We start from the raw sequence: 15,813 nt of genomic DNA on the forward strand, positions 1-15,813 counted from the left end.
CAAAATAGACTGAGGGATGAAGACGTGTAACGAGAGTACAAAAGACTGCAAACGAAAAAGACACATAAGTTTTGAACTCCTGAAGAAGAGGAAGGAGTTCAATACAGCGAAAACGATCTTATGGAAAAAGACTATTCTCGGATCCAGAGGAAGCAAGGAAATTTGCAGAACAACTACAAAACAAGCAGAGAGATGAAGACATGTAATAAGAGTAAAAATGACCACAATCTATATGTATGTGTGTAAAGAGGTATATGTGTGTATATATATAGTGTGCATACATGAATGTATCCGTATTTAGAGGAAAATATATAGAGTATAGACAGAATTAATACGGGAGGGAAATGGAATAGAGGGAATAAGGAGGGAATTAAAAGAGTGACCTTTGTTACATAAGAAAATTGAAATCTTTTCTGCCGGGGGCTAGGTGGGGAGGAGTTACGGTCACTGCAAAATCAGCTGATGTTTGCGAGTGAATTCGCAAATCCAAATGGAGAGGGGAGATGTGGTTGTCCGACAAGGGATAAAGGGCAACTCAGGAGGGGAAGGGGAGATTGGGGTAAAAGAAGTTTTAAATAGGAGAATAAGGAAAATGTTTGATGTTTTAGAAATGTTGTCTTATAAAGTGTTCAAAACAAGAAAGCAGAAATGGATAAGAAGGAAAGGTAATGATGGAGAAACGGAAAGGGAAGATAAACAAAGTATAAAATGGCTACGATGAACTATATGACTTTAAATATTAACAGAATACATAACCAAATTAAAAGGAAGAAACTGCTAAATTTACTGAAAAAAGAAAAAATTGATATAGCATTTGTGCAAGAAACACATTTAACTGAATTGGAGCACAAGAAATTAAAGAGAGATTGGGTAGGACACGTAAAAGCAGCATCGTATAATTCAAAAGCAAGAGGAGTAGCTATATTAATTAGTAAAAATGTGCCATTTAAAATAGAAGAGGAAATAATAGATCCAGCAGGGAGATATGTAATGATAAAATGTCAGATATATTCGGAGTTTTGGAATCTACTCAATGTATATTCACCTAACGAAGAAGATCAAAAGTTTATGCAAGATATTTTTTTGAAGATAGCAGATACGCAAGGGAACATATTAATAGGAGGGGATTTCAACCTGAATTTGGATTCAAATATGGACAAAACTGGGAAAAAAATTAACAGAAAGAACAAAGTAACCAAATTTATAATTAAATCGATGGAAGAAATGCAACTTTTGGATATATGGAGCAAACAACACCCAAAGGAAAAGGAATATTCATATTACTCGGCTAGACGTAAAACATACTCAAGAATAGACCTATTTTTGTTATCAGCTCGTATGCAAGATAGAGTAAGAAAAACAGAATATAAAGCTAGAATATTATCGGACCATTCACCCTTAATATTGACAATAAAGTTAGAGGACATTCCTCCAAGAATGTATAGATGGAGATTAAACCCCATGTTACTTAAAAGGCAGGATTTTAGAGAATTTATTGAAAGACAAATTAAAATGTATTTTGAAATAAATACAAAATCAGTGAAAGATTAGTTTATACTATGGGATGCAATGAAAGCATTCATTAGAGGGCAAATAATAAGTTATGTAACCAAGATGAAAAAGGACTATAACCAGGAAACAGAGCAGTTGGAAAGGGAAATAGTAAATATAGAAAAAGAATTAGCAATGAAGGAAGACACAACTAAAAGAAGAGAATTGGCAGATAAAAAAATAAAATATGAAACACTACAAACATATAAGGTGGAGAAGAATATAATGAAGACAAAACAGAAATATAATGAACTAGGAGAAAAAACGCACAAAATTCTAGCATGGCAGCTTAAGACAGAACAAGCTAAGAAAATTGTATTGGCATCAAGGAAAAAAGACAAACAAATTACATATAATCCAAAAGAGATTAAGGAAAACTTTAGAGAATTCTACGAACAATTATACCAAACTGAAAACGAAGGGAAAGAAGGGAAAACAGATGAATTTCTAACTAAAATTGAACTACCAAAACTACAAATAGAGGAACAAAATAAATTAACAGAGCCATTTGGAATAGTAGGAATACAAGAGATAATAAAAAAATTACCAAATAATAAGACACCAGGAGAGGATGGATTCCCAATAGAATTCTATAAAATATTTAAAGATTTATTAATTCCGCCCCTCCTGGAAGTAATCAACCAGATTGATAAAACACAAAGCTTACCAGATTCATGTAAAACAGCAATAATTACAGTAATACTAAAGCAAAGGAAAGATCCACTCACACCAGCGTCATATAGACCAATATCTTTACTTAACACAGATTATAAGATAATAGCTAAACTATTAGCAAACAGATTAGCAGAGTATGTACCGAAAATGGTAAATCAAGACCAAACTGGATTTATTAAAAAAAGACGCACAACAGACAATATTTGTAAATTTATTAACTTAATTCATGCAGTAGAAGGGAGTAAAGCGCCAACAGTAGCAGTTGCTTTAGACGCAGAGAAGGCCTTTGACAGAGTAGAATGGAATTATTTGTTCAAAGTATTGCAAAAATTCAGTTTACCGGAGAAGTATATTAATTGGATTAAAGCATTATATAAGGGACCATTGGCGAAAGTGACAGTAAATGGATATGTATCAAAGCAATTTAACTTAAGCAGGTCAACACGGCAGGGATGCCCACTATCACCTTTATTGTTCGCGTTAGCTATAGAACCACTAGCAGAATTGATAAGAACAGAAAATAATATAAAAGGGATAAAAATAAAAGACAAGGAATATAAAATCAGTTTATTTGCGGATGATGTTATAGTGTACTTAACAGAACCAGAACTATCAATAAAAGAATTATATAAAAAATTGAAGGAATATGGAGAAGTATCGGGTTACAAGATCAACGTAAATAAAAGTGAAGCAATGCCTATGAATAATGCGGATTTCTCAAAATTTAAGAAGGAAACACCATTTAGATGGCAAATGCAAGCAACAAGATACCTAGGTGTACAAATAAATAAAAATCTCGGCCAACTATATAAACTCAATTATTACCCACTAATGAAAAAATTACAGGACGATTTAGAGCATTGGAAAGATTTACCACTAACACTAATAGGAAGGATAAACTGTATTAAAATGAACATTTTTCCAAGGATATTATACTTATTTCAGGCATTGCCAATACACCTGACAGAGAAATTCTTCAAGGAGTTAAAGAAAATAATAAGGAAATTTTTATGGAAAGGGGGGAAACCGAGGATAGCACTAGATAAATTAACAGAATGGTATAAACAAGGAGGCTTACAACTGCCAAACTTTAAAAATTATTATAGAGCCGCACAATTAAGATACCTATCAGAATTTAATCAAACAAGGGAAAAGCCAGATTGGACCAGATTAGAATTAGATAAAATAGGGGAAAAGATACCTGAACACATATTATATAAATGGGATGAAAAATTGGTATAACATAGAAGTTCTCCAGTATTACATCATCTACTCAATATTTGGAAGAAGATTCATGTAGAAAGAAATAAAACAAATTATCAATTACCAAAACTAATATTGACGCAAAACAAGTTACTCCCTTTTACAATAGATAACCTTTCCTTTAGAGAATGGGAGAAAAAAGGGATTAAAAGAATAGAAAATTGTTTTTCAGGAAATAGATTATTATCCTTTGACCAAATGAAAGATAAATACAATATAACTCAAGATACAGCGCTGGCATATTACCAATTGAGATCCTACTTGAAGGACAAATTAAGAAGCAGTCTGCGTTTACCAGAGGGAAGTAACCTTGAATATGTGATTACAGATACAATGATAATCAAAAGATTTATAACAAATATGTATATTAAACTGCAAGAAAAGGAGAATGAGGAAACAAATGGTAAAATTAAACAAAAAAGGGAACAAGATTTAAATATAAAGATAAAAAAGGAAACATGGGAGAAGTTATGTTCTGGAACGATGAGAAATACAATAAATACGAGGTTACGTATGATACAATATAACTGGATACACAGGCTATACATTACACCTCAAAAGTTAAATAAATGGGACCCAACAGTATCTGATAGATGTTTTCGATGTAAAAAAGAAATGGGAACAACAATTCATGCAATCTGGACATGTGAGAAAGTAGAAAAATTTTGGGAAGATCTAAACCAAATATTAAATAAAATTACAGAAAACAATATACCAAAGAATCCAGAGATCTTCCTCCTAAGTAACATAAAAAACAAAGAATTTGGAATTGATTTGGAGGATGCACAAAAAAGATTTGTTAAGATAGCTCTAGCCATAGCAAAAAAATGTATTATGTCAACCTGGAAATCGGAAGATAATTTGAAAATACAACAATGGTATATAGAAATGAATAAATGTATTCCATTAGAAAAAATAACATATAATATTGAAATATTTGAACAAATATGGGAGCCTTACATGAAACACAATAGCGAAAACCTACAGGGGACATTCACTCCCTAAATTAACAAAAGGAGAAGGAAATGAAAAGAATTGACTCAGTGGAATTTCTTGTTTATTTTTATTGAATGACAACATTGTTTGACTGGTTTAATGTATCCTAGATTTTGTACTTTAAATGGACGGGAGGGGGGAGGTAGGGAGGGTGGGATGGGAGGAGGGAGGGGGGGGGGAGAAAATGGCACTGTATATATTTGAAAAGGAAAGAGTATGTATCATGGTTAATGTGGTTTATGGTGTGAAAAAAAAGAGATATCACCATCGGATGGTCGGGGCACTGTGTGTGTGAGTGTGAGTGAGTGTGTGTGAGTAAGAGTGTGAGAGTGTGAGTGAGTGTGAGTGAGTGTGTGAGAGTGAGTGTGTGTGAGTGAGTGTGAGTGGGTGAGAGTGAGTGTGTGTGAGTGAGTGTGAGTGGGTGAGAGTGAGTGTGTGTGAGTGAGTGTGTGAGAGTGAATATGTGAGTGAGTGTGTGAGTGAGTGTGTGAGTGAGTGTGTGAGTGAGTGTGTGTGAGTGGATGTGAGTGAGTGTGTGTGAGAGTGAGTGGGTGTGAGTGAGTGTGTGAGTGAGAGTGTGTGTGAGTGTGAGTGGGTGAGAGTGAGTGTGTGTGAGTGAGTGAGAGAGAGTGAGTGTTTGTGAGTGAGTGAGAGTGGGTGAGAGTGAGTGTGTGTGAGAGTGTGAGTGGGTGTGAGTGAGTGTGTGAGTGAGAGTGAGTGTGTGTGTGTGAGTGAGTGTGTGTGAGTGAGAGTGAGTGTGTGTGAGTGAGAGTGAGTGTGTGTGAGTGTGAGTGGTGAGAGTGAGTGTGTGTGAGTGGTGTGAGTGAGTGTGTGTGAGTGGTGTGTGAGTGTGTGTGAGTGTGTGTGTGAGTGTGAGTGTGTGTGAGTGGGTGTGAGTGAGTGAGTGTGTGAGTGAGTGGAGTGGGTGAGTGTAGTGTGTGTGAGTGAGTGTGTGTGAGTGAGAAGTGAGTGTGTGAGTGTGAGTAGGTGTGAGTGAGTGTGTGTGAGTGTGATGGGTGAGAGTGAGTGGTGTGTGTGAGTGTGAGTGGGTGAGAGTGAGTGTGTGTGAGAGTGAGTGTAGTGAGTGTGTGTGAGTGTGAGGTGGTGAGAGTGTGAGTGAGTGTGTGTGTGAGTGTGAGGTGAGGGTGTGAGGGTGTGAGTGAGTGAGTGTGGACCTGGGTTGGTTAAACCCGATGCTCCGGTACATGTACAGAGAGATTTATTGATACTATTGAACGAGACTGGAGCCAGTCCGCACTGAGCTCCTCCGGCGCCTCTCTCCTCCTCCATCGCCAAAGAGCCCAGAACCCCACAAACCTGTTGGCTGAACACCTACCCCACCCCCCCCCCCGCCCTGAAAGTCCACCAACAAGTAACGCAGCGGGTTCTCAGCATGGACGCGCTGTGCGCGGTTCACAGGCTTCAAAGTGCAACCCCCTCCCCGACCGCATCGCGGCACAAACACACACTCACCTCGCTACTCCCCCAGCACCGACAGGACCAGGCGACCCCAAGTTCCCCCAGCGCGCTCCAAACAGCGCCTCCCGCAGCATCGAAAGCTGATACTAGTTACTGAAGGTGGAAGTCGCAGCGGGTCGGGGCCGGTAGTGGAGAAACAAGGTGCCCGGTCCCTCCCCTCTCCCCACCCCCTGCCTCATTCCCCCCCCCCCCTCCACCTCACCCCCCCCCCACTCTATCCCCCCTCCCCACTCAACCCTCTTGCCCCCCTCACTCCCCACCCTATCCCCCTCCCCACCACCCTCTTGCCCCCTCACTCCCCACCCTAACACCCCCCCAACCACCCCATCCCCCTCTTACCCCCTTCCACCAACTCCCTCACCTCCTCCTCCCCACCAACCCTCTCACCCATCCCCCAACCCACTATCCCCTCTGCCCCCTCCCCTCCCTACCTCTCATCTCTCCCACCCCTATCCTTCCACCTCACCTCCTCCCCCACCACCTCACTCCTCATTCCCCCTCTCCCACCCTCCACCCCCTCCCCCCCTCCCCCTCTCCTCCCTCCCCCCCTCCCCCCTCCCCCTCTCCTCCCTCCCCCCTCCCCCTCTCCTCCCCTACCCCCCTCCCCCTCTCCTCCCTCCCCCCTCCCCCTCTCCTCCCTCCCCCCTCCCCCTCTCCTCCCTCCCCCCTCCCCCTCTCCTCCCTCCCCCCTCCCCCTCTCCTCCCTCCCCCCTCCCCCTCTCCTCCCTCCCCCCTCCCCCTCTCCCCCCTCCCCCTCTCCTCCCTCCCCCTCTCCTCCCTCCCCCTCTCCTCCCTCCCCCTCTCCTCCCTCCTCCCTCCTCCCTCCCCTCTCCCCTCTCCCCCTCTCCCCCTCCCCCTCCCCTCTCCCCTCTCCTCCCTCCCCCCTCTCCTCCCTCCCCTTGTCATGATAATGAATATGTATGAGATGTACCGGAAGTCACGTGGTATGAGAGAGATAAGAGCACAAGCAGGAGAACAAAGGAAACTGGAAAATAAAGACTCAGAAGTTTACCTGATAAAACTTGTGTTTAATGTTTTATTAACTTCACATTTCGGGCCACAAATGTGACATTGGCGACGAGGATGGGATCCATAATACGTGAAGTGGAATCCAGTGGTTCTACAGCTGCATATATAGCTAATTCAGCAATTGCACGTGAGAGTACAGTTGTAGCATCCAAGTGAGCAAAGGTAGTAGCAGGTGCAGGGTCAGTCAAATCATCAGCTGGTACATAGATAGCCTGCACTGATGTGATCAATCCTTTCTTTGTGGTGGTGATTCGCTCTTGCATAGTACCCATGTCAGTGGCCAGAGTTGGCTGATAACCTACTGCAGAAGGAATACGGCCAAGCAGAGCAGATACCTCTGAACCTGCCTGGGTGAACCTAAAAATGTTGTCAATGAACAGCAACACATCTTGACCTTCCTGATCACGGAAGTATTCAGCAACAGTTAGTCCTGTCAGTGCCACTCGAGCACGGGCACCAGGTGGCTCATTCATCTGACCATATACAAGTGCCACCTTGGAAGATGCATCTTTCAGATTGATGACACCAGATTCAATCATTTCATGGTACAAATCATACGAGGATATGAAGCAAGAATTCCCCGCAGTCTTCCAAGGAGTAGGAAAGCTGAAAGGTCGACAATTGAAGCTAGCGGTAGATGAAATGGTCAAACCCAAGGCACAACCAATGCGCCGAACTCCGTTTGGACTTCGTGGGAAAGTCGAAGCCAAAATTAAAGAATTGATCGAACAAGACATTATTGAACCTGTGGAACATTCGACACAATGGGTCAGTCCCGTAGTGATTGTGCCCAAACCAAAGGGTGACATAAGACTATGTGTTGACATGAGAATGGCCAATGAAGCTATAATTAGAGAACGACACCCTATACCAACAGTGGAGGAAATACTTCAAGAACTAATTACCAGCAAGGTATTCTCAAAAATTGATCTGAAATGGGGCTATCATCAATTAGAGCTGGATCCAGGTTCCCGAGATGTAACAACATTTATGACTCACTGTGGATTGTATCGTTACAAGAGACTATCATTTGGAATTAATGCAGCTTCGGAGATCTACCAGTATGAAATCCATCGAGTGATTCAAGGCATTCCTGGAGTTGCCAACATTTCTGACGACATCATAGTCCATGCACCAACGAAGGAAGAGCATGACAAATGGTTGAGGCATGTACTATCTAGACTACAGGAGGCAGGCCTTACCGTGAATGGAAACAAGTGCCAGTTCGGTGTGTCTGAAATGGACTTCATGGGACACAGACTTACACGGGAAGGACTAAACCCTGCAGAGGCCAAGGTGAAAGCTATTGCAGAGGCACGTGCACCTCAGAACGCAACAGAGGTGAGGAGTTTCCTGGGATTGGGTTAATTTTTGTACAAAGTTCATTCCTAATTTCGCTACAGTGGCAGAACCACTAAGGAAACTAACCAGGAAAGGAGTACCATTTCATTTTGGATCTGAGCAGAAGAAAGCGTTCACAGCGCTGAAGCAAAGCCTGACAGATGCAAAAACTCTTGGATATTACGATCCGGCGGCATCAACCAAAGTCATAGCGGATGCCAGCCTGGTTGGTTTAGGAGCTGTGTTGGTCCAGATGCATGATGGAGGACCAAGAATCATTGCCTATGCCAGCAGATCGTTATCAGATGTGGAGAGAAGATACTCTCAGACAGAGAAAGGAGCACTTGGACTTGTATGGGCCTGTGAGAGGTTCCATGCATATTTATACGGCATTGAATTTGAACTCATCACAGATCATAAGCCATTAGAGGTGATCTATACACCTAGATCCAAACCATGTGCCAGAATAGAGAGATGGGTACTCAGACTACAACCCTACAAATATAAAGTAATCCACATTGCAGGGAAAACAAACATTGCAGATCCGCTGTCCAGATTGGTGAAGGATGGTGGTCAGAATTGGGAACAGAAACAGAAAGCTTTGTACGCTTCGTAGCTATTCAGTCGACACCGAAAGCTGTGACTACGAAGGAGGTCGAGAGAGAATCCGAACGTGATCCAGAACTCATGGAAGTAAGAGAATGCATACAGAGTGGACAATGGGACAAGTGTACTCACAAGGCTTACATTCCCATTAGAGACGAACTTTGTTGCGTCGGACAGTGTGTATTAAGAGGTTGCAGATTGGTGATACCGCAAAGATTGAGACCGAAGATCGTATCCTTAGTGCATGAAGGACACCTAGGTATTGTTGGTACCAAGCAAAACCTCAGGACCAAGGTATGGTGGCCAGGTTGTGATAAGGACGCAGAGAAATTTATTAAAACTTGTCACGGATGTCAAATCACAAGTAGGAGTAATCCTCCAGAACCGATTCGGAGTACGCAACTCCCGACAGGACCATGGATCGACGTAGCTGTTGATTTTCTTGGACCTTTACCGACGGGTGAATCAATTATGCTAGTGATAGATTACTACAGCAGATACTATGAGTACGTGGTGTTGAAGTCCACAACCACTGAAAAAACAATACAAGCGTTAGCAGAGATATTCGCAAGATATGGATTACCTGTTACATTATACTCTGACAATGGTCCACAATTCACTTCAGAGACATTTGCGGAATACATGAGGACCACAGGTATCCACCATCATAAAGTAACTCCGAAATGGCCGCAAACCAACGGAGAAGTAGAGAGACAAAATCAGTCCATTGAAAAACGATTGAGGATTGCACACGCTGAAGGACAAAATTGGCGAGAAGCATTGCTATCTTATGTGGCTGTCTATCGAGCAACGCCTCATGCAACCACTGGAAAAAGTCCTGCAGAAGCATTTTTTGGGAGAAAAATCCGCACAAAAATGCCAGAAATAAAGGAAATCCGAGACGACCAGGAGATGAGGGACCACGATGCTGAAAAGAAAGGTGCAGAAAAGCTGTACACAGATTCGAAACGTGGAGCCAAATACTCAGACATCATGCCAGGAGATAATGTTCTAGTGAGGCATGAAACTGGTGGTAAGCTAGACATTATTACCATCAACCCTATACTGTCGTATCCAGAAGTGGCAATATGGTGACAGTCAAGTCTCCGACTGGAGTCCTGTATAAGAGAAATGTATCAGGTGTAAAAAGGTACCAGTCCAGAGATACATCGAGTGAAGAGGTTGAAAGGCCAATACGAGATGCTGAAACTGAGAGACCTGATGATGTTCCAGAGGCAGTTACCAGCACTCCTGATGAATTGACTAGAGCGCCAGAAACACCCGAAGCTGTGGCGAGCAGTATTTCCGACGCTGAGAGTGAACAACTGAGAAGCGATGACAATATCGCAGGCAGGCCGAAACGAAACCGGAAAGCGCCCAAACGATACGAAGACTTTGTGCCATAGTTTTAATAAGAACTTTGGGACAGTATTTTAATCTTATATCATAAAGTGCATGTATGAGTGCTGTAGGAAGTAAATTTTATGTAGTTGAGTTATAGTATTACCATTAGTTTATAGGTTTCTGAGGGATATTGGTAAGTGAAGGTAAAGTTTATTTCTGATTAAAGGAGGGATGTCATGACAATGAATATGTATGAGATGTACCGGAAGTCACGTGGTATGAGAGAGAGATAAGAGCACAAGCAGGAGAACAAAGGAAACTGGAAAATAAAGACTCGGAGAAGTTTACCTGATAAAACTTGTGTTTAATGTTTTATTAACTTCACATTTCGGGCCACAAATGTGACCCCTCTCCCTCCCTCCCTTCCCCTCTCCCTCCCTCCCTCTCTTCCCCTCTCCCTCCCTCCCCCTCTCCCTCCCTCCCTCCCCCTCTCCCTCCCTCCCTCCCCCTCTCCCTCCCTCCCTCCCCCTCTCCCACCACTGGTGAATGAACATGCCTCAAACTTTTTCTATCCACTCACATACCACTTTAGGTAATCCCTTACTAACCACAGAGCATCAATGGCAGGGGTGGCCGACCTTTTAATTTTTAATTTAGACATGCAGCCCAATAACCAGCCATTCAGCCCACAAGTATGTGTCACCCAATTAACCTACATCCCCTGGATGTACTTTTGGGCCAAAATGTCCTGTTACTGTGCTGTATGTCTAAATTAAAAGGTTGGTCACCCCTGACCTATGACATAGGGATGACTTAAAGTGGTATGTGAGTGGACAGAAAAAGTGCCTTGGGCGCTCTGTGGTTAATAAGGGATTGCTTAAAGTGATATCTGAATGGTACAAAAAGGTTGAGAACCCCTGCTGTAGACCAGCCCCATCATTTTTAGAACGTTGAGTGTGTAACGGTAGCTACTAAGGGGAAGTGAGATGAGGAGACTATACACTTTAAGACGCTCGCATGCCCAACGGTTCACTTTTGAAAGCCCGCACTGCACATTATAAAGCCACGCGTGGGCAGTGATGTCACAGCGCAGCCGCATGCGCGGCCCGTTTGAGCACGGGAGGAGGTGCACCCGGCGGTGTGGACATCACAGTGCGGAGCCGGTTTGCCTGCATCCCTGTGCGATGCAGTCTACTCCCCCCACCCCACCCCCATCTCTTCCCTATGTTGCATCTTGTATTTGTATGTGTGAGTTGTTAGACAACACATGGATGAATAAAAAGGTTCTTTAATAATGATATGGTACTGACAATAACCACACCAGCAGTGCGAGTATAAGACAGCTTTAATAAACTAATATGTACACGAAGAGGTCTTGTCTCTGCAAGATGAACCTGGAAGACTGGACTGTAGCTCTGGACTGCTTTATATACAAGGTCAATGGGATGGCCCCTGGTGACCTAGTGGTGTAATTACATATCACCACAGATATGAATAGCACCTTGAGGCTGGAAGTATCCATTACAGGTCTGCACACTGTGTGTCTCTTGCTCTGTGTCAGCCCCTGGTGGCAGCCAACTCTAATCAAACAGTAAAGCCTTGCTAGTGGCAACCATGATCACCATCATTACATCTCCCTTTCTTAAAACAAAAGTAGCTTACTTTTAACTAACATGTTTTCTTTATATAACTCTGCAATTTTGAATGGAGGCAGTAAACTCTGAAATGTATTGCAGGTGCCGCTGTTGGCGGGCAGACCATGGATCCGAAACCTTGTGGAAGTCGAAAGTTAACGGCTTGTGGTCATTGTAGGCCGTGAAGGGCCGACCATCCAGGAAATAGCGGAGGTGGCGAACCATGAGGTAGCGGGTGAGCAGCTCTCTGTCGAAGAGAGAGATGGCAGCTGAAGAATGCGAGAGGCCTCCACGTATCGTCCACTAACTGCTCGAGGACCGTTCTCACTGTGATGCCGGATGCGTCAACCATGAGTGCTGTGGGTGTGTCCAGCCAGGGGTGCACTAACATTGTCGAATGCATCAGGGTCTCCTTAATACTTGTGAAAGCGGCCAGCGCCTCGTCTATCTAATCGAGGTCTCTGGTGGTCATCAGGTCAAAATTGATAGCAGCTGCCGCGAGGATGAATCTGTTGTAAAAGTTCACCATTCCCTCAAACTCCTGAAGGCCTTTGACAGTGGGTGACCTTGGGAACTGGCGGATGGCCTCTACCTTGTCCAGGAGTGGCGCCACACCATCTTTGGTGATGCGCTGGCCAAAGAAATCAATCTCCTCGTGGCCGAACTCACACTTTGCGGGGTTGATGGTGAGACCGAACTGTGCCAGTCGAGCGAATAGCTGTTGAAGGTGCGCCACTTGTTCCTCCCGCCTGCTGCTTGCCACCAGGATATCATCGAGGTAAATTAAAAGAAACAGTAGGTTACATCCTACTGCAACCATCAACCTCTGGAACATCTGTGCGGCATTCTTCAGGCCAAACTGCATCCTCATGAACTTGAAAAAGCCAAACGGAGTGAAGATGACCGTCTGGACAATGTCAGGGCAGACTGGGATCTAATGACGCCCCAGGGTCAAATCGATTTTGGAGAACAGGTGGGCACTATGAAGGTTGGCCATGAAATCCTGAATGTGAGGCACTGGGTTGCGGTCCAGAACCGTAGCCTCGTTCAAACGACAGTAGTCGCCGTAGAGTCTCCAACTTCCATTGGCTTTCGGCACCATCTGGAGGAGTGAAGCCCATGGGCTGACTGACCTACGGATGATGCCCAGCTCCTCCATGTGAGTGAACTCTTCCTCGGCCAGTCTGTTTATCTGGTGCCAGCTGATGGGCTCATGAGTGGATGATGGGGGAGAAGTCCGTTGGTTGTGATGTGGTGCTGAACACCGGGCGTGGTTGTGTGGAGGTGAACTGCGGGCGCTGAGTGGTCGGGTAGTCAGTGAGCAGACAGGTGTAGCGGTCGCCTGAGGTCTCCACAGTGGCTAGGTGGGTGGCTGGCTCATCGGATGTTCAGAGGCTGAAAGGTCTCCGCATGGACAAGGCATCCAATTTGCAGGTCCACCAGTAACGAGTGCGCTTGAAGGAAATCCATGCTCAGCAGGGGTTTGTCCACTGCCGCCCACGTGAACTGACACTGAAAGTCAGTCTCCCCAAAACGCAGGGGTGTGCAGTTCTGGCCAAAGGTCCAGATGGTCGAGTTGTGGGCCGTTAGTAGGGTGGGACTATGTGGTCTCGTGCGCATTTCCAGTGAAGTCAGTGGGATGACACTTATCTCAATAAGGAACCTGTGGCCTGAGATGCCGTCCCACACATGAAGCAGGCTGTTCTGTTGGCCAGCTGTCTCGGCCACTAACGGCGGCTGGCTGACTTGTACCTCATACCTGGGCCCCCAACATTGATGAGAGAAACACAGACTTTGATCTGTGCGTGCTTGGCTCGGATGGCTGGTGCGACGTTCCGACGGGGTGGAGGGCTTGTATTCCAGGTGGTCGTGCTGCAGCCTGGTTACTTGGTGAATGTCTTGGAGGTATTGCATTTGGTGCGGTAGAGGACGTTGGCCTTTGCTGCGACTTTAAGTGGGTCACTGAAATGGGCGTCCAGTAGCAAGAGCCCGATGTCCTCTGGCATTTGTTCAAGGAAGGCTTGTTCAAACATGAGGCAGGGCTTACCTTCTGCCAGCATCTTCCGAGTGCGGACAGCATCCTGTCCCCCAGGCCGTCTAAGTGGAGGATTCTAGTGGCCCTGTCACGTCGGGAAAGGCCACATGTGCTGAGAAAGGAGATTTTTTTAAAGCCAAATATTTACCCTCTTCCAGCAGAAGCTTGGATAAGGTCATCTACGCGGGCAGCGGTCTCCTGGTCGAGAGAGCTAACAGCATTGTTACGCATGGTCAGCGGGGCTGCTTGGCCGAACCAAGTGCAGGGCCAGATAGTCCAGAAGATCGGCAGCTTTAACGCTACAGCACCTACTGCTGCAGGGGTCCATCTTGTTGAGTCTTCAGGGCGTGGAGACTCGTCGGGGTCACCACTGTAGCGAGTTGTGAAACAGCAGCTGCACAGACTGGAGACACAGGCTGCTAGCTCGGGTATCACCACAGAATGTTGATCTAAAACTCGCGCACTTACTTTACAGGCCAAGAGTCGGACCGCGCATACGTACTGCTGCTTGCGGCACGCTGATGCAAGCGCACACGCCAACTTCCGGCCAGGGCCAGAAGAGATGGATGTGCGCCGCCATCTTTGCTGCTGTGGCCCCACTGACCACGCGTAACAAGCAGGGCCGGTTCGTCCTGGCACACCTGTGCGTCACCACAGGGCCATGTATGTACAATTAATGTACATTAATCTGACAATTAATCTGAATCATGACTCTACAGAAGGTGTGATTGTAGAAAAAACTCTCACAGCTGAGACTGGCCGAGTTCTTAGTGTGATTGTGTGTTTTTATCAGAAGAAAAGCTTGGGCTGCGATGCATGTGATCAGGAAGATTCACATTCAAGTTTATTTAACATCAGATTGTACAAGTACAACCCGATGAAAGGGCATTCTCCGGTCCTCGGTATAGACACACAACCAGACATAACACACAGAGAGACAGACAATACATGTACAGGACAATTATTCACATGTACAAATAAATAAATATTGCTTCGTAAATACGAGAGTCTCAGATGGTGAGTGTGAGCAGTTCCTTTGGTCGTTCAGCATTCTCGCTGTCCGTGGGGAGAAGCTTGTCCTCAGCCTGGTGGTGCTGGCTCTGATACCCCTGGATCTCGTCCCCGACGGGAGCAGCTGGAAGAAACTGCATGCAGTGAGGAAGGGGTTCAGAATCATTTTGCGCACCCTCTTCAGACAACGATCCGGGTAGATCACGTCAATGGGGGGCACGGAGAGAACCCAGTGATGTGAATCTGTGGGTACAAGCTAACACTGCTGGTTGCCAACCGCTCCAGTTCCCTTCACCATTCCCAGTCGGTCTTCAGTCTCATCTATTGTCAGGGTGGGGCCAAACGCAAACTTAAGCAGCACGTTCAGTCCATCCTGGGCATCCTTGAACTCAGAAGCATGGACTTCCAACTTTCTATTTGGTTCCACTGCTTCCATCTCCCTGTTGGCTACTCCCATTCTTACTTTCCCCTCTATCATGGGGGAGGCCCGGTTGGTGTAATGGTTAGTGTGACGCTGTTACAGCACCAGTGATCAGGACCAGGGTTTGCATCCCACACTGTCTGTAAGGAGTTTGCATGTTTTCCCCGTGGCCTGCGTGGGACTCCCGTTTCCTCCCACCATTTGAAACGTACCAGGGGTGTAGGTTAATTGAGTGCAATTGGGTGGCACGGACTTGTGGGCCATAATGACCTGTTACCGTGGTGTATATCCAAAAGAATCACCACCCCCGGGTCTCTCCCTCTACTTGTCTCACCTTTTCCCCTCCTTAGCTTCATACTTCCCCGCCCACCTCATTTCCATATTTATCGCCAGAGAACATACACGAAGTCACGTACAACCCTGAGAAT

General features: G+C 45.1%; 2 protein-coding genes across 2 annotated transcripts in view; both read right to left on the reverse strand.

Moving 5' to 3' along the window:
• The window catches only part of LOC138753990 (poly(ADP-ribose) glycohydrolase-like), a 69,152-nt gene extending 55,143 nt beyond the window's left edge, over window positions 1-14,009 (reverse strand). Inside the window, exons 1-2 of the mRNA XM_069917681.1 lie at window positions 14,001-14,009; window positions 5,959-6,000 (exon numbers count right to left, since the gene is read on the reverse strand). The gene's annotated coding sequence lies outside the window, so the exon portion shown is untranslated. The remainder of the gene's footprint in view (window positions 1-5,958; window positions 6,001-14,000) is intronic.
• On the reverse strand, window positions 6,993-7,546 carry LOC138752212 (ATP synthase subunit beta, mitochondrial-like). The gene has a single exon (XM_069915199.1). The coding sequence runs from the start codon at window positions 7,530-7,532 to the stop codon at window positions 6,993-6,995; it is 540 nt and encodes a 179-aa protein (XP_069771300.1). The 5' UTR covers window positions 7,533-7,546.
• Window positions 14,010-15,813: the final 1,804 nt, after the last annotated feature.

Source organism: Narcine bancroftii, chromosome 2 (genome assembly GCF_036971445.1).
Source record: "Narcine bancroftii isolate sNarBan1 chromosome 2, sNarBan1.hap1, whole genome shotgun sequence".
NCBI classification, from domain to species: Eukaryota; Metazoa; Chordata; class Chondrichthyes; order Torpediniformes; family Narcinidae; genus Narcine; species Narcine bancroftii.

Coding starts and splice junctions, on each gene's coding strand:
- LOC138752212 (XM_069915199.1), bottom strand. CDS start 7,532: ATGATTGAATCTGGTGTCATCAATCTGAAAGATGCATCTTCCAAGGTG.